Raw genomic sequence first — 19,754 nt, 5'->3', positions numbered from 1 at the left:
CCAGTTACTAGTAGTTTTAACACAGTAATACCATGGTCAGTACACCAGTTACTAGTAGTTTTAACACAGTAATACCATGGTCAGTACACCAGTTACTAGTAGTTTTAACACAGTAATACCATGGTCAGTACACCAGTTACTAGTAGTTTTAACACATTAATACCATGGTCAGTACACCAGTTACTAGTAGTTTTAACACAGTAATACCATGGTCAGTACACCAGTTACTAGTAGTTTTAACACATTAATACCATGGTCAGTACACCAGTTACTAGTAGTTTTAACACAGTAATACCATGGTCAGTACACCAGTTACTAGTAGTTTTAACACAGTAATACCATGGTCAGTACAGCTGTTACTAGTAGTTTTAACACAGTAATACCATGGTCAGTACACCAGTTACTAGTAGTTTTAACACAGTAATACCATGGTCAGTACACCAGTTACTAGTAGTTTTAACACAGTAATACCATGGTCAGTACACCAGTTACTAGTAGTTTTAACACAGTAATACCATGGTCAGTACAGCTGTTACTAGTAGTTTTAACACAGTAATACCATGGTCAGTACACCAGTTACTAGTAGTTTTAACACAGTAATACCATGGTCAGTACACCAGTTACTAGTAGTTTTAACACAGTAATACCATGGTCAGTACACCAGTTACTAGTAGTTTTAACACAGTAATACCATGGTCAGTACACCAGTTACTAGTAGTTTTAACACAGTAATACCATGGTCAGTACACCAGTCACTAGTAGTTTTAACACAGTAATACCATGGTCAGTACACCAGTTACTAGTAGTTTTAACACAGTAATACCATGGTCAGTACACCAGTTACTAGTAGTTTTAACACAGTAATACCATGGTCAGTACACCAGTTACTAGTAGTTTTAGCACAGTAATACCATGGTCAGTACACCAGTTACTAGTAGTTTTAACACAGTAATACCATGGTCAGTACACCAGTTACTAGTAGTTTTAAGTAACCAGTGTTTTTGGCAGCAAATTTCTATTTTAGTTTAGTCATAGTCTTTGGACTGAAACTTCATTTAGTTTTTAGTCACATTTTAGTCACCTGGAATGTCTTAGTGTTAGTCTAGTTTTAGTCGACTAAATGTCATAAGATTTTAGTCGACTAAATCTACAGTTGATTTAGTCGACTAAAAGGTATTTTGGCGGGTCTTGATGCCGTCGTAATGAGTGTTTTTACACTTGCTGAAAATAGCCGATCTACAAGCTCACAACGCGTCAGGTATTTTCAGCATGCAACCAAGTGTAAAATGACTTATACTGGATCTCTTGTCCACTAGTCCCTTCCTAACATTTTAGTCTAGTTATTTGTCGACGAAATTGTCAGTATATTTAGTCTTAGTTTTAGTCATCGTAGCTTAGTTTTCATTTAGTTTCCATTTGTTTTTGTCAGTGAAAATAGGTAGTCGACGAAAATTTTTCGTCTTAGATTTAGTCGACGAAAACAACACTGTTTTTTTAACACAGTAATACCATGGTCAGTACACCAGTTACTAGTAGTTTTAACACAGTAATACCATGGTCAGTACACCAGTTACTAGTAGTTTTAACACAGTAATACCATGGTCAGTACACCAGTTACTAGTAGTTTTAACACAGTAATACCATGGTCAGTACACCAGTTACTAGTAGTTTTAACACAGTAATACCATGGTCAGTACACCAGTTACTAGTAGTTTTAACACAGTAATACCATGGTCAGTACACCAGTTACTAGTAGCTTTAACACAGTAATACCATGGTCAGTACACCAGTTACTAGTAGTTTTAACACAGTAATACCATGGTCAGTACACCAGTTACTAGTAGTTTTACCACAGTAATACCATGGTCAGTACACCAGTTACTAGTAGTTTTAACACAGTAATACCATGGTCAGTACACCAGTTACTAGTAGTTTTAACACAGTAACACCATGGTCAGTACACCAGTTACTAGTAGTTTTAACACAGTAATACCATGGTCAGTACACCAGTTACTAGTAGTTTTAACACAGTAATACCATGGTCAGTACACCAGTTACTAGTAGTTTTAACACAGTAATACCATGGTCAGTACACCAGTTACTAGTAGTTTTAACACAGTAATACCATGGTCAGTACACCAGTTACTAGTAGTTTTAACACAGTAACACCATGGTCAGTACACCAGTTACTAGTGGTTTTAACACAATAATACCATGGTCAGTACACCAGTTACTAGTAGTTTTAACACAGTAATACCATGTGGTCAGTACACCAGTTACTAGTAGTTTTAACACAGTAATACCATGGTCAGTACACCAGTTACTAGTAGTTTTAACACAGTAATACCATGGTCAGTACACCAGTTACTAGTAGTTTTAACACAGTAACACCATGGTCAGTACACCAGTTACTAGTGGTTTTAACACAATAATACCATGGTCAGTACACCAGTTACTAGTAGTTTTAACACAGTAATACCATGTGGTCAGTACACCAGTTACTAGTAGTTTTAACACAGTAATACCATGGTCAGTACACCAGTCACTAGTAGTTTTAACACAGTAATACCATGGTCAGTACACCAGTTACTAGTAGTTTTAACACAGTAATACCATGGTCAGTACACCAGTTACTAGTAGTTTTAACACAGTAATACCATGGTCAGTACACCAGTCACTAGTAGTTTTAACACAGTAATACCATGGTCAGTACACCAGTTACTAGTAGTTTTAACACAGTAATACCATGGTCAGTACACCAGTTACTAGTAGTTTTAACACAGTAATACCATGGTCAGTACACCAGTTACTAGTAGTTTTAACACAGTAATACCATGGTCAGTACACCAGTTACTAGTAGTTTTAACACAGTAATACCATGGTCAGTGCACCAGTTACTAGTAGTTTTAAGTAACCAGTGTTTTTGGCAGCAAATTTCTATTTTAGTTTAGTCATAGTCTTTGGACTGAAACTTCATTTAGTTTTAGTCACATTTTAGTCACCTGGAATGTCTTAGTGTTAGTCTAGTTTTAGTCGACTAAATGTCATAAGATTTTAGTCGACTAAATCTACAGTTGATTTAGTCGACTAAAAGGTATTTTGGCGGGTCTTGATGCCGTCGTAATGAGTGTTTTTACACTTGCTGAAAATAGCCGATCTACAAGCTCACAACGCGCCAGGTATTTTCAGCATGCAACCAAGTGTAAAATGACTTATACTGGATCTCTTGTCCACTAGTCCCTTCCTAACATTTTAGTCTAGTTTTTATTTGTCGACGAAATTGTCAGTATATTTAGTCTTAGTTTTAGTCATCGTAGCTTAGTTTTCATTTAGTTTCCATTTGTTTTTGTCAGTGAAAATAGGTAGTCGACGAACATTTTTCGTCTTAGTTTTAGTCGACGAAAACAACACTGTTTTTTTAACACAGTAATACCATGGTCAGTACACCAGTTACTAGTAGTTTTAACACAGTAATACCATGGTCAGTACACCAGTTACTAGTAGTTTTAACACAGTAATACCATGGTCAGTACACCAGTTACTAGTAGTTTTAACACAGTAATACCACGGTCAGTACACCAGTCACTAGTAGTTTTAACACAGTAATACCATGTGGTCAGTACACCAGTTACTAGTAGTTTTAACACAGTAATACCACGGTCAGTACACCAGTCACTAGTAGTTTTAACACAGTAATACCATGGTCAGTACACCAGTTACTAGTAGTTTTAACAGTAATACCATGGTCAGTACACCAGTTACTAGTAGTTTTAACACAGTAATACCATGGTCAGTACACCAGTTACTAGTAGTTTTAACACAGTAATACCATGGTCAGTACACCAGTTACTAGTAGTTTTAACACAGTAATACCATGGTCAGTACACCAGTTACTAGTAGTTTTAACACAGTAATACCATGGTCAGTACACCAGTTACTAGTAGTTTTAACACAGTAATACCATGGTCAGTACACCAGTTACTAGTAGTTTTAACACAGTAATACCATGGTCAGTACACCAGTTACTAGTAGTTTTAACACAGTAATACCATGGTCAGTACACCAGTTACTAGTAGTTTTACCACAGTAAAACCAGTGTGTGTGTGTGGGGGAAAGATTACCACATATTAATCAATATTAAGAATACCAGATATTAATTCATCAGATTAAGTGGTTAAGTAATAAATATTTTAACTACATTTAGTGGTTATACAGTCTTAATGTATTCGTGTTAAGTTTGGGCTCAAAGAGTCACTTCCTAGAAATGTAATGGAGTAAAAAATACAACATTTATATTTGAAACGTGTAATCATCTTTAATGACATCAAATAATCAAACTCAATATAAAACATGTTATCAGTAATAATCATATTATACAACCATTGTCACCATTACACCAATAATTATGAATACAATAATTATACACAACAAAATAAAAGTATGTTATCAGGAATCATTTTTGTCTGTTCAACCGTCTGTCTGAAATGCCAAAGCAAATTCTAAACTGAATGATACATTAACCCATTCTGACCTGAGATCAGATTCTATAAACGTCTTCTACATCCTGACAGTTTTCCACTCTGACCTGAGATCAGATTCTAAAAGTGTCTTCTACGTCAGTCGTTCTTCGATTTTTCAAAAATAGCAGACCTACAAGCTCGTAGCGCGCCACTCGGTGGCGCGCTATGAGCTTGTAGATCTGCTATTTTTCAATAGCTATAACACCAACATGGGTTCAGAATGGGTTAATAATCACATCATGAATAATTAACAGCGTGTCACAAACCAATCCCTTCTGATTACCTGGAGATCTCCTAATCAATACCACGTCAATATATTCTGCAGGGTTTTATGACCAGCTTTCCAGGTTTGTGCATTGTGATTGGCTGATCACCCCACACAGGGAGGATTTGATTGGCTGAGAGGAAAAAGTACATAATATTGAAGACATTAAGTGAGGACGCAGATTGTGATTGGCCGGAATGAGATGATGTGTGATGATGAGAGCGCCCCTCACTTCACACAGGTGTGATTTTATTTTTTTATTTTTTTATTGGACGCCAGACGTTCTAACTGTGGTTTTCCAGAGTGACACAGATCGTCCCTGGTAACATCTTCAGAGACGGACCATCATCATCACCATTATTATAAATGTATGGAAACAGTGTCTCAGTGAAGGTGTGTGTGAAGGTGTGCAGGTGTGTGTTAGAATCAGGATCAGAGAAGGACAGCTGTCCTCTGTCCCAGTCCAGATGGACTCTGATCCTCCGGGCTTTCTGATTCACTGAGAGAACAGTCTCCTCCTCAACAACACCATCATAATCATAATGTCCTGATGAGTAGACTGCTTCGTATTCATCCCTAAATAACCGTATTATCCAGCCTCCTCTCCCTGAGTCTCCCTTCCTGTTGAACGACTCCTCACACACACCTACCGCCCAGGATTTATTGTCTCCAACCTCAACATCCCAGCTGTGAGACCCTGAGTCAAAGCCCTCAGAACCCTGGACTATGAACCACTGAAACCTCTCTGTGTTGTCAGGAAGCTGCTGATCCTCTTCTTCACATCTCACACTGGTCAGATCATCAGACAGCACAAGCCATGGACCAGCAGTGTTGGGGTCCAGGACGACAGGAGTGTAGGAGACAATGTCCTTCATCTTGTCCCAGACTCTGAAGGTCAGGTTCTTCAGGTGTTTGGCCTGGTCTATCAGCGCTCCTCCTGAGAGCGGAGGTGGGTCCTGCAGGGTGAGCTGGACTCCCTCCATGGTGGTCTTGTAGTTCTGCAGGAAAGAGACGTGGTCGTCGGCTCTCAGCTGGTCCTCGGCAGCTTGGATTGCGTTGGAGAGGGTTTCCATTTCTCTGCTCAGATCCACAATGCTCTCCTTCATCTCCTGACTCTTCTGAGCCTCTTCCTCCCGCAGAGCGGCCATCCTGGCCTCCTCTTCCTCCTGTAGGAACCGGCGGATATTCTCAAACTGTTCCTTGATCTGCGTCTCTGTGTTCCTGGCCTGAACCTTCATGTGATTTTCTGTTATGTCATAATTTGTTTTAACTTTATCAAAGACCTTCAGTTTCTCCTTTAAAGACTCCAGTGATTCCTCGATGTTCTGTTTGCCAAGTCCAGACGCTTCGTCCACGGGTAAGAAATTGTGTCCGGCGTGTTTCTCTGAGTCGCGACACACGAGACACACCAGCTGTTGGTCGTCCAGACAGAAGAGCTTGAGCTTCTCGCCGTGTGCGCTGCAGAGGACCTCCGAGCTCAGCGACGACGAGCTCCGGCCTTTCTCCTCCAAGAGCTTCTCACACAGATTCTTCAGAACAAAGTTTGTGAGAGGATTGTCCTTGGAGGATCTCCTCTTACAAACGGGACATTCCCTCGTTGGTCTTTCCGTCCACCATTCCTGCAGACAGTCTTTGCAGAAGCTGTGTCCACAGGTTAGCACGACGGGACGTTTAAAGATGTCATGACACACGGGACAGCTCAGATCCGCTTCCTGACAAGTCAAACGGGACGCCATTTTGGTCTGCCGCTCCCTGACGCTCCGCGATCTGGAATGTTCTCTGAGGCTGTCGTTACGCCGGAGGAATTCTACAAGACAAAACAACAACAGTAACATTATCAGTATGGATAGTAGTTAGTGCAGCATGACTCTACAGTAACATTATCAGTATTAATTTACAATTTAGGCATTTATCAGACGCTCTTAATCGAGAGCGATTTACATTAAGCAAGAACAAAAAAGCATGGGAATACATCACATAAAAACATTTATCATAAAACATGCGTAAGCTAAGAAAGTAACAGTGGAATATCTATATTATGAAACTATACATATAAACTATACATCTATACTACTATGCTATACATATGTAGGCTACTATGGCGTGCTATGACTACATACAATGCAATTATAGTGCTGTCTACATAACATGCTATAAGTCTGTATCAAATGCTATCTAAGTCTACAGAAATGCTATCTATGGGGTTAGGGTAAGTGCTATGGGCAGTAGTTAGTGCTGCGTGAACATGTGCAGTTGAGACCAGGAAGTGGGGCTGACTGACAGATCAGTGAACCAATCAGGGCGTGCGCAAATCTCAGCCGCGACCCGCCCCCTCTAGACCCGCCCCTCTAGACCCGCCCCCTCTAGACCAGACCCGCCCCTCTAGACCAGACCCGCCCCTCTAGACCAGACCCGCCCCTCTAGACCAGACCCGCCCCTCTAGACCCGCCCCCTCTAGACCAGACCCGCCCCTCTAGACCCGCCCCTCTAGACCAGACCCGCCCCTCTAGACCCGCCCCTCTAGACCAGACCCGCCCCTCTAGACCCGCCCCCTCTAGACCAGACCCGCCCCTCTAGACCAGACCCGCCCCTCTAGACCAGACCCGCCCCTCTAGACCCGCCCCTCTAGACCTGCCCCTCTAGACCAGACCCGCCCCTCTAGACCAGACCCGCCCCTCTAGACCAGACCCGCCCCTCTAGACCTGACCCGCCCCTCTAGACCAGACCCGCCCCTCTAGACCAGACCCGCCCCTCTAGACCAGACCCTCTAGACCCGCCCCTCTAGACCCGCCCCCTCTAGACCAGACCCGCCCCTCTAGACCCGCCCCCTCTAGACCAGACCCGCCCCTCTAGACCAGACCCGCCCCTCTAGACCAGACCCGCCCCTCTAGACCCGCCCCTCTAGACCAGACCCGCCCCTCTAGACCAGACCCGCCCCTCTAGACCAGACCCGCCCCTCTAGACCTGACCCGCCCCTCTAGACCAGACCCGCCCCTCTAGACCAGACCCGCCCCTCTAGACCAGACCCGCCCCTCTAGACCAGACCCTCTAGACCCGCCCCCTCTAGACCAGACCCTCTAGACCCGCCCCTCTAGACCAGACCCTCTAGACCCGCCCCTCTAGACCAGACCCTCTAACCCCGCCCCTCTAGACCAGAAACCTAACCCTAACCCTAACCCCGCCCCTCTAGACCAGACCCTCTAACCCCGCCCCTCTAGACCCGCCCCTCTAGACCAGACCCTCTAACCCCGCCCCTCTAGACCAGAAACCTAACCCTAACCCTAACCCCGCCCCTCTAGACCAGACCCTCTAACCCCGCCCCTCTAGACCCGCCCCTCTAGACCAGAAACCTAACCCTAACCCTAACCCCGCCCCTCTAGACCAGAAACCTAACCCTAACCCTAACCCCGCCCCTCTAGACCAGAAACCTAACCCTAACCCTAACCCCGCCCCTCTAGACCAGAAACCTAACCCTAACCCTAACCCCGCCCCTCTAGACCAGACCCTCTAACCCCGCCCCTCTAGACCAGAAACCTAACCCTAACCCTAACCCCGCCCCTCTAGACCAGAAACCTAACCCTAACCCTAACCCCGCCCCTCTAGACCAGAAACCTAACCCTAACCCTAACCCCGCCCCTCTAGACCAGAAACCTAACCCTAACCCTAACCCCGCCCCTCTAGACCAGAAACCTAACCCTAACCCCGCCCCTCTAGACCAGAAACCTAACCCTAACCCTAACCCCGCCCCTCTAGACCAGACCCGCCCCTCTAGACCAGACCCTCTAGACCAGAAACCTAACCTCAGGCTAACTGCCAACATGTTTACACCATGAATTACGTCATTCTATTTCTCCCTGAGAAAAGAGCAGTTATGATCCAATTAAAGTTCATTAAAGAGCAGTTATGATCCAATTAAAGTTCATTAAAGAGCAGTTATGATCCAATTAAAGTTACAAACATGTTGACTTTTAATTAAATAAAGACTATTATTCCTCCTTTTATACTTTTATACTCCTCTAATAGTTTTCAGAATTTCAGCACTTCTTATAATGTGCCTGTTTCTTACCTCAGTACAGCAGTCTGTCTGTCTGTCTGTCTGTCTGTCTGTCTGTCTGTCTGTCTGTCTGTCTGTCTGTCTGTCTGTCTGTCTGTCTGTCTGTCTGTCTGTCTGTCTGTCTGTCTCCCAGGTTGTCCAAATGATCGGTCCGGATATTAATTTATCTATTTATTTATGTATTGATGTCCGTCTGTCGGTTAAGTTTCTCTGAATGACGACGGAGTCTCTGAGAGAGAAGCTGAGCGACCGAACAAGGAAATGAACTGACATCAGGAAGGACACACACACACACCCTCTCTCTCTCTCTCTCTCACACACACACACACACACACACACACACACACACACACACACACACACACACACACACACACACACACACACACACACACACACACACACACACACACACACGCGCGCGCAGTAAAACTGGCAGGCTGCCACTTTCATTTCTTCTAAAACGAAAGACATTTCTGTTTACTGCTAGCCTGGTAAAACCACTCCCCCTGCTGGACACCGAGGGGGAGGGCTTTACCCAGTGGTAAAACCCCTCCCCCTGCTGGACACCGAGGGGGAGGGCTTTACCCAGTGGTAAAACCACTCCCCCTGCTGGACACCGAGGGGGAGGGCTTTACCCAGGCTAGTTTGCTGATGCCTTTGATTAAATTACTTTATTCATTATTTCTCTTCTAAACTTTACTGTATTGTTGTGTTTCTCACTATTAGTTTCATCCTGATGTCATTGTATATTATTATTATTATTATTATTATTATTAGTTACAGCCTGTAAATCACTGATATAACAGAGAGAGGATTTTAATGTAAAATGAGTAGAACTGGCCGGTCTCGCTCTAGCACCACCAAGATGTGTTTTAATACAAGAAGCATAATGCCCACTCGCCCCTCTAGACCGGAAACCTAACCCTAACCCGACCCGCCCCTCTAGACCGGAAACCTAACCCTAACCCGACCCGCCCCTCTAGACCGGAAACCTAACCCCGCCCCTCTAGACCAGAAACCTAACCCGACCCGCCCCTCTAGACCGGAAACCTAACCCTAACCCGACCCGCCCCTCTAGACCAGAAACCTAACCCTACCCGCCCCTCTAGACCGGAAACCTAACCCCGCCCCTCTAGACCGGAAACCTAACCCTAACCCGACCCGCCCCTCTAGACCGGAAACCTAACCCTAACCCGACCCGCCCCTCTAGACCGGAAACCTAACCCGACCCGCCCCTCTAGACCGGAAACCTAACCCTAACCCGACCCGCCCCTCTAGACCAGAAACCTAACCCTAACCCGACCCACCCCTCTAGACCGGAAACCTAACCCTAACCCGACCCGCCCCTCTAGACCGGAAACCTAACCCTAACCCGACCCGCCCCTCTAGACCGGAAACCTAACCCCGCCCCTCTAGACCGGAAACCTAACCCGCCCCGCCCCTCTAGACCGGAAACCTAACCCTAACCCGACCCGCCCCTCTAGACCAGAAACCTAACCCGACCCGCCCCTCTAGACCGGAAACCTAACCCTAACCCGACCCGCCCCTCTAGACCAGAAACCTAACCCTAACCCGACCCGCCCCTCTAGACCGGAAACCTAACCCCGCCCCTCTAGACCGGAAACCTAACCCGACCCGCCCCTCTAGACCGGAAACCTAACCCTAACCCGACCCGCCCCTCTAGACCAGAAACCTAACCTCAGGCTAACTGCCAACATGTTTACACCATGAATTACGTCATTCTATTTCTCCCTGAGAAAAGAGCAGTTATGATCCAATTAAAGTTCCAAACATGTTGACTTTTAATTAAATAAAGACTATTATTCCTCCTTTTATACTTTACTCCTCTAATAGTTTTCAGAATTTCAGCACTTCTTATAATGTGCCTGTTTCTTACCTCAGTACAGCAGTCTGTCTGTCTGTCTGTCTGTCTGTCTGTCTGTCTGTCTGTCTGTCTGTCTGTCTGTCTGTCTGTCTGTCTGTCTGTCTGTCTCCCAGGTTGTCCAAATGATCGGTCCGGATATTAATTTATCTATTTATTTATGTATTGATGTCCGTCTGTCGGTTTAGTTTCTCTGAATGACGACGGAGTCTCTGAGAGAGAAGCTGAGCGACCGAACAAGGAAATGAACTGACATCAGGAAGGACACACACACACACCCTCTCTCTCTCTCTCTCTCACACACACACACACACACACACACACACACACACACACACACACACACACACACACACACACACACACACACACACACACACACACACACACACACACACACACACACACACACGCGCAGTAAAACTGGCAGGCTGCCACTTTCATTTCTTCTAAAACGAAAGACATTTCTGTTTACTGCTAGCCTGGTAAAACCACTCCCCCTGCTGGACACCGAGGGGGAGGGCTTTACCCAGTGGTAAAACCCCTCCCCCTGCTGGACACCGAGGGGGAGGGCTTTACCCAGTGGTAAAACCACTCCCCCTGCTGGACACCGAGGGGGAGGGCTTTACCCAGGCTAGTTTGCTGATGCCTTTGATTAAATTACTTTATTCATTATTTCTCTTCTAAACTTTACTGTATTGTTGTGTTTCTCACTATTAGTTTCATCCTGATGTCATTGTATATTATTATTATTATTATTATTATTATTAGTTACAGCCTGTAAATCACTGATTTAACAGAGACAGGATTTTAATGTAAAATGACTAGAACTGGCCGGTCTCGCTCTAGCACCACCAAGATGTGTTTTAATACAAGAAGCATAATGCCCACTCGCCCCTCTAGACCAGAAACCTAACCCTAACCCGACCCGCCCCTCTAGACCGGAAACCTAACCCTAACCCGACCCGCCCCTCTAGACCAGAAACCTAACCCTAACCCGACCCGCCCCTCTAGACCGGAAACCTAACCCCGCCCCTCTAGACCAGAAACCTAACCCGACCCGCCCCTCTAGACCGGAAACCTAACCCTAACCCGACCCGCCCCTCTAGACCAGAAACCTAACCCTAACCCGACCCGCCCCTCTAGACCGGAAACCTAACCCCGCCCCTCTAGACCGGAAACCTAACCCGACCCGCCCCTCTAGACCGGAAACCTAACCCTAACCCGACCCGCCCCTCTAGACCAGAAACCTAACCTCAGGCTAACTGCCAACATGTTTACACCATGAATTACGTCATTCTATTTCTCCCTGAGAAAAGAGCAGTTATGATCCAATTAAAGTTCCAAACATGTTGACTTTTAATTAAATAAAGACTATTATTCCTCCTTTTATACTTTACTCCTCTAATAGTTTTCAGAATTTCAGCACTTCTTATAATGTGCCTGTTTCTTACCTCAGTACAGCAGTCTGTCTGTCTGTCTGTCTGTCTGTCTGTCTGTCTGTCTGTCTGTCTGTCTGTCTCCCAGGTTGTCCAAATGATCGGTCCGGATATTAATTTATCTATTTATTTATGTATTGATGTCCGTCTGTCGGTTTAGTTTCTCTGAATGACGACGGAGTCTCTGAGAGAGAAGCTGAGCGACCGAACAAGGAAATGAACTGACATCAGGAAGGACACACACACACACCCTCTCTCTCTCTCTCTCACACACACACACACACACACACACACACACACACACACACACACACACACACACACACACACACACACACACACACACACACACACACACACACACACACACACACACGCGCAGTAAAACTGGCAGGCTGCCACTTTCATTTCTTCTAAAACGAAAGACATTTCTGTTTACTGCTAGCCTGGTAAAACCACTCCCCCTGCTGGACACCGAGGGGGAGGGCTTTACCCAGTGGTAAAACCACTCCCCCTGCTGGACACCGAGGGGGAGGGCTTTACCCAGTGGTAAAACCACTCCCCCTGCTGGACACCGAGGGGGAGGGCTTTACCCAGGCTAGTTTGCTGATGCCTTTGATTAAATTACTTTATTCATTATTTCTCTTCTAAACTTTACTGTATTGTTGTGTTTCTCACTATTAGTTTCATCCTGATGTCATTGTATATTATTATTATTATTATTATTATTATTATTAGTTACAGCCTGTAAATCACTGATTTAACAGAGACAGGATTTTAATGTAAAATGACTAGAACTGGCCGGTCTCGCTCTAGCACCACCAAGATGTGTTTTAATACAAGAAGCATAATGCCCACTCATCCAGGAGGGGCCCACCCATCCAGGGGCCCACCCATCCAGGGGGGCACTCATCCAGGGGCCCAGTTGTCCAGAGGATGAGTGGACTCGTTCTGTCCGCTCTGTGATCTGTTGGTAGTCCTGTCTGCTCTGTGATCTGTTGGTCGTCCTGTCCGCTCTGTGATCTGTTGGTCGTCCTGTCCGATCTGTGATCTGTTGGTCGTCCTGTCCAGACAGGCTGTTTTCTTGTTGACTTTGTGTTTGTTTTGGATTAAATTCAAATCCTTTAATTGACATCAAAGTGAATCCACTACAATGTGTGAGGAGGTTGAAGCCACCAAGCAGGTACTGGAATTATGACCAAATATAATAATTAATCTGTATTTATTTGTTACTCTAATGATAGACAGATAGCCTCATGTGTGTCTTTAGTGTTGGTTAGCATGCATGCTAACAGGCTAACGTGCGTGTGCGTGCGTGTGTGTGTGTGCGCCGTGACTCGTCTTGATTTTGTTATGATTGGACTGAAATCGCTTTAGCTGAGAGAGATGAAGCAGGGACCCCCTTAGCTGAGACAGATGAAGCAGGGACCCCCTTAGCTGAGAGAGAGATGAAGCAGGGACCCCCTTAGCTGAGAGAGATGAAGCAGGGACCCCCTTAGCTGAGAGAGATGAAGCAGGGACCCCCTTAGCTGAGAGAGATGAAGCAGGGACCACCTTAGCTGAGAGAGATGAAGCAGGGACCCCCTTAGCTGAGAGAGATGATGCAGGGACCCCCTTAGCTGAGAGAGATGAAGCAGGGACCCCCTTAGCTGAGAGAGATGAAGCAGGGACCACCTTAGCTGAGACAGATGAAGCAGGGACCCCCTTAGCTGAGAGAGAGATGAAGCAGGGACCCCCTTAGCTGAGAGAGAGATGAAGCAGGGACCCCTTAGCTGAGAGAGAGATGAAGCAGGGACCCCTTAGCTGAGAGAGAGATGAAGCAGGGACCCCTTAGCTGAGAGAGATGAAGCAGGGACCCCCTTAGCTGAGAGACAGATGAAGCAGGGACCCCATTAGCTAAGAGAGATGAAGCAGGGACCCCCTTAGCTGAGAGAGATGAAGCAGGGACCCCCTTAGCTGAGAGAGATGAAGCAGGGACCCCCTTAGCTGAGAGAGAGATGAAGCAGGGACCCCCTTAGCTGAGAGACAGATGAAGCAGGGACCCCCTTAGCTGAGAGACAGATGAAGCAGGGACCCCCTTAGCTGAGAGACAGATGAAGCAGGGACCCCCTTAGCTGAGAGAGATGAAGCAGGGACCCCCTTAGCTGAGAGACAGATGAAGCAGGGACCCCCTTAGCTGAGAGACAGATGAAGCAGGGACCCCCTTAGCTGAGAGAGAGATGAAGCAGGGACCCCCTTAGCTGAGAGAGATGAAGCAGGGACCCCCTTAGAGATAGAGAGATGAAGCAGGGACCCCCTTAGCTGAGAGAGATGAAGCAGGGACCCCCTTAGCTGAGAGACAGATGAAGCAGGGACCCCCTTAGCTGAGAGAGATGAAGCAGGGACCCCCTTAGAGATAGACAGATGAAGCAGGGACCCCCTTAGCTGAGAGAGATGAAGCAGGGACCCCCTTAGCTGAGAGAGATGAAGCAGGGACCCCCTTAGCTGAGAGAGAGATGAAGCAGGGACCCCCTTAGCTAGTTAGCTTAGCTGCAGTTTGCAACACTATGTTTTTTAAGCTATGTCCAGGGTGTGAAAATGTTTGTGCAAACATTAAATGCCATTGTTTATTGTTTATAAGGATCCCCATTAGCTTTTGCCTTGACTAAAGCTAGTCTTCCTGGGGTCCGACACAGACAAACATTTAACATTTAACAAAAGGCAATACTTAACAATTGTTTACAAACACTAACTCAAAATTAAACATAGTAAAATAAAATACATAGGAGAAATAAAAAACAAAGAAAAACATAGCAAAAAAAAATCACTTTTCAACACATTATACATTTGAATTATTATTTCCCCAGGGATATTGCAGTATGGTTTACATGAGGTGTTCTTTTAACTTGATTTTAATTTTGTATTGATAATGAATGGCCAGTTTTTGAAGACAAAACTGAGGATGCAAATTGTGACTGATATTTCCATGAATTTGTACCACATAAGGTGACTAAATATATATATATATTTATATTGATGTCTTTTGTATTCCTACTAGAGGTGGGACTCGATTAAAAAAATTAATCTAATTAATCAGAGGCTTTGCGATTAATTAATCTAGATTAATCGCATTTTAATCGCATATCAATATTCAACCCGAGAACAGCGAGAAACCTTTTTTTTTAAATGTTTTTTGGTATCCCAGTGAATCAACGAATAGTGACTACAGGATACCACTCATTTTCAACATTTTACTGTCATTAATACAGTATACCTTGTGGAAATAATAATAAAAGTCACCCCATTCTGTGTTGCCTAGAACTGGAGGTCTGAAAAAAAAGTACATCTCAGTGACATCACAAAGCTGTACTTACTTCATATTGTTACTGTTTTTTGTCAGACCTCCAGTTCTAGGCAACACAAAATGGGGGGACTTTTTATTATTTCCAGTTTTCAGTACTATAGAAAAGCGCCCAGTGAGAAACGTTCCGCGGTGAAAAAAAAGGTGCGATTAATTTATCTGTAGTTAATCGTGATTCATTTTTCTGTAGTTAATTAATCTAAATTAATCGCAATTAGTCCCGGCCCTAATTCCTACATGTCTCTAGTTTATATTTTGGTACGATAACTGTATGTATGTGAACACACCATAGACAACCTATGCACAAAATGTTCTAAATGTCATCAATCTTTAACCCATTCTGAACGGGCACCCATGTTGGTGTTGGCATCATGTTATGCTTTAGCTATTGAAAAATAGCAGATCTACAAGCTCATATCGCGCCACCGAGTGGCGCGATACGAGCTTGTAGGTCTGCTATTTTTTGAAAAATGGGTTCATCAGACCAGTGTGTGTCCAGTGGAAACCTTCGTATGAATCTGATCTCAGGTCAGAATGGGTTCATCAGACCAGTGTGTGTCCTGCGGAAACCTTCGTATGAATCTGATCTCAGGTCAGAATGGGTTCATCAGACCAGTGTGTGTCCGGCGGAAACCTTCGTATGAATCTGATCTCAGGTCAGAATGGGTTCATCAGACCAGTGTGTGTCCGGCGGAAACCTTCGTATGAATCTGATCTCAGGTCAGAATGGGTTAATCAGACCAGTGTGTGTCCAGTGGAAACCTTCGTATGAATCTGATCTCAGGTCAGAATGGGTTAAGTAGCATCATGTGACGTGTCAAACTAGGGGGTTTTCATGATTCTGAATCCATTCCAAGCATTAGTTTTGCACTAAAAACACTCCTTGGGCTAAAAACGGCCATAGCCGTCAAAACAATGTGTTTTTCGTGCAAAATGAATGCATGGAATGGATTCAGAATCATGAAAACCCCCTAGTTTTACACACATCACGCTACTTAAAGCATGATGACATTTAGAACATTTTGTCTTCTTTTTTTTCCCTTTGTTTTTCGGCTTTTGCCTTTATTATTATTATTATTATTTATAGAGAGACAGACAGTAGGCTGACAGGAAATGTTTATTGTTTATTGTTTATAAGGATCCCCATTAGCTTTTGCCTGGACCAAAGCTAGTCTTCCTGGGGTCCGACACAGACAAACATTTAACATTTAACAAAAGGCCATACTTAACAATTGTTTACAAAACACTAACTCAAAATAAAACATAGGAGAAATAAAAAACAAAGAAAAACATAGCAAAGAATCACTTTCAACACATTATACATTGGGGGAGAGAGATGGGGGGGAGGGGGGGGGGGGGACATGCAGTAAAGGCCGTCGGGATCGGGAGTCGAACCCGCGTCACGCTGCCATATTTGGGCTGCCGGCCAAGGTTTCGTGTGAGACTTTCTGTTTCACACACACACACACACACACACACACACACACACACACACACACACACACACACACACACACACACACACACACACACACACACACACACACACACACACACACACACGTGCTCGTTTTTATTAACGGGTCACACTGCTGCTTCCAGCACTGTGACAATTCAAAACGGTTATACGCAAGATGCTAATGGAGGTATTTCAAACAGGAAATTAATGTATTTTAAACATGAAATGGATGTATTTTAAACAGGACATGGATGTATTCCAAACAGGAAATTGATGTATTTTAAGCAGGAAATGGGTGTATTTTCAACAGGAAATGGATGACAACATGGTGATCAGCCCAGAGAGAGTGGAGGAGGCCAAGCTGAAATCTCGCTACCCAAACCTGGCAACCTACCCCAACCTGGCAACCAAGCCTGCAGGCTCAGACCTGCTGCGCAAGAGGCTGCAGAAAGGAGTGAGTCGCACGCACACATGCACGCACACACGCACACATGCACGCACGCACACACACATGCACGCACACACGCAAAATAAAATGTCTAAATCACAACAGAGAAAAACTATATGTAATTGGCCGCCGACCCCCATCTGAAAATATGTTGTTCCAGGGACCGCCCAGAAGCAACAATATGAGTTAAAAACGTTCACTCTGAAAGAATATCCAAAGATTTGTGCCACATTTGTGTGGCACAAATCTACAGATCTACAAGCTTGTACGCACTACGAGCGAGATGGGGGTCGGCGGGTTCTGACATAGAAACATGATGTTTAACCCTGTGAGAACCACTGATATAGAAACATGATGTTTAACCCTGTGAGAACCACTGATATAGAAACATGAGGTTTAACCCTGTGAGAACCACTGATATAGAAACATGAGGTTTAACCCTGTGAGAACCACTGATATAGAAACATGAGGTTTAACCCTGTGAGAACCACTGATATAGAAACATGAGGTTTAACCCTGTGAGAACCACTGATATAGAAACATGATGTTTAACCCTGTGAGAACCACTGATATAGAAACATGAGGTTTAACCCTGTGAGAACCACTGATATAGAAACATGAGGTTTAACCCTGTGAGAACCACTGATATAGAAACATGAGGTTTAACCCTGTGAGAACCACTGATATAGAAACATGAGGTTTAACCCTGTGAGAACCACTGATATAGAAACATGAGGTTTAACCCTGTGAGAACCACTGATATAGAAACATGAGGTTTAACCCTGTGAGAACCACTGATATAGAAACATGAGGTTTAACCCTGTGAGAACCACTGATATAGAAACATGAGGTTTAACCCTGTGAGAACCACTGATATAGAAACATGAGGTTTAACCCTGTGAGAACCACTGATATAGAAACATGATGTTTAACCCTGTGAGAACCACTGATATAGAAACATGAGGTTTAACCCTGTGAGAACCACTGATATAGAAACATGATGTTTAACCCTGTGAGAACCACTGATATAGAAACATAGGGTTTAACCCTGTGAGAACCACTGATATAGAAACATGAGGTTTAACCCTGTGAGAACCACTGATATAGAAACATAGGGTTTAACCCTGTGAGAACCACTGATATAGAAACATGAGGTTTAACCCTGTGAGAACCACTGATATAGAAACATGAGGTTTAACCCTGTGAGAACCACTGATATAGAAACATGATGTTTAACCCTGTGAGAACCACTGATATAGAAACATGAGGTATATTTAAATACTTTGACTCAGGTGTATATATTTAAAGTACTTTGACTCAGGTGTATATATTTAAAGTACTTTGACTCAGGTGTATATATTTAAATACTTTGACTCAGGTGTATATTTTAATACTTTGACTCAGGTGTATATATTTAAAGTACTTTGACTCAGGTGTATATATTTAAAGTACTTTGACTCAGGTGTATATATTTAAAGTACTTTGACTCAGGTGTATATATTTAAATACTTTGACTCAGGTGTATATATTTAAATACTTTGACTCAGGTGTATATTTTAATACTTTGACTCAGGTGTATATATTAATACTTTGACTCCTACACACAGCCAAAGTACTTTGACTCAGGTGTATATATTTAAAGTACTTTGACTCAGGTGTATATATTTAAAGTACTTTGACTCAGGTGTATATATTTAAAGTACTTTGACTCAGGTGTATATATTTAAATACTTTGACTCAGGTGTATATTTTAATACTTTGACTCAGGTGTATATTTAAAGTACATTGACTCAGGTGTATATATTTAAAGTACTTTGACTCAGGTGTATATATTTAAATACTTTGACTCAGGTGTATATATTTAAATACTTTGACTCAGGTGTATATTTTAATACTTTGACTCAGGTGTATATATTTAAAGTACTTTGACTCAGGTGTATATATTTAAAGTACTTTGACTCAGGTGTATATATTTAAAGTACTTTGACTCAGGTGTATATTCTGTCCTCCACACAGCCAAAGTACTTTGACTCAGGTGTATATATTTAAAGTACTTTGACTCAGGTGTATATATTTAAATACTTTGACTCAGGTGTATATATTTTAATACTTTGACTCCTCCACACAGCCAAAGTACTTTGACTCGGGCGACTACAACATGGCGAAGGCCAAGATGAAGAGCAAGCAGCTCCTCCCCTCCAGCATGCTGCCTCCGTCCGCCGCGGCCGAGAAGACGCCCGAGGCCACGGGAGACCACATCCCTACGCCCCAGGACCTGCCCCAGAGGAAGCCCTCCATCGTGGCCTCCAAGCTGGCTACCATGGAGGGCTAGGAGCCCCCCAGG

At 44.0% G+C, this 19,754-nt stretch overlaps 2 protein-coding genes across 2 annotated transcripts; one reads left to right on the top strand and one right to left on the bottom strand.

Moving 5' to 3' along the window:
* Positions 1-4,720: 4,720 nt before the first annotated feature.
* LOC310857782 (nuclear factor 7, ovary-like) lies at positions 4,721-8,881 on the bottom strand. Its single transcript, XM_083763662.1, has 2 exons — positions 8,852-8,881; positions 4,721-6,592 (listed from the first exon to the last, which is right to left on the bottom strand). The coding sequence occupies exon 2, from the start codon at positions 6,519-6,521 to the stop codon at positions 5,070-5,072; it is 1,452 nt and encodes a 483-aa protein (XP_083619788.1). The 5' UTR covers positions 6,522-6,592; positions 8,852-8,881; the 3' UTR covers positions 4,721-5,069.
* A 4,332-nt stretch (positions 8,882-13,213) lies between these two features.
* LOC310856962 (cAMP-regulated phosphoprotein 19-A-like) lies at positions 13,214-19,754 on the top strand. The gene is made up of 3 exons (XM_083762547.1): positions 13,214-13,346; positions 17,273-17,416; positions 19,539-19,754. The coding sequence occupies exons 1-3, from the start codon at positions 13,317-13,319 to the stop codon at positions 19,740-19,742; spliced, it is 378 nt and encodes a 125-aa protein (XP_083618673.1). The 5' UTR covers positions 13,214-13,316; the 3' UTR covers positions 19,743-19,754.

Source organism: Protomyctophum parallelum (genome assembly GCF_964188405.1).
Source record: "Protomyctophum parallelum genome assembly, chromosome: 4".
NCBI classification, from domain to species: Eukaryota; Metazoa; Chordata; class Actinopteri; order Myctophiformes; family Myctophidae; genus Protomyctophum; species Protomyctophum parallelum.
This window is presented reverse-complemented; position numbering and strand designations above follow the sequence as displayed.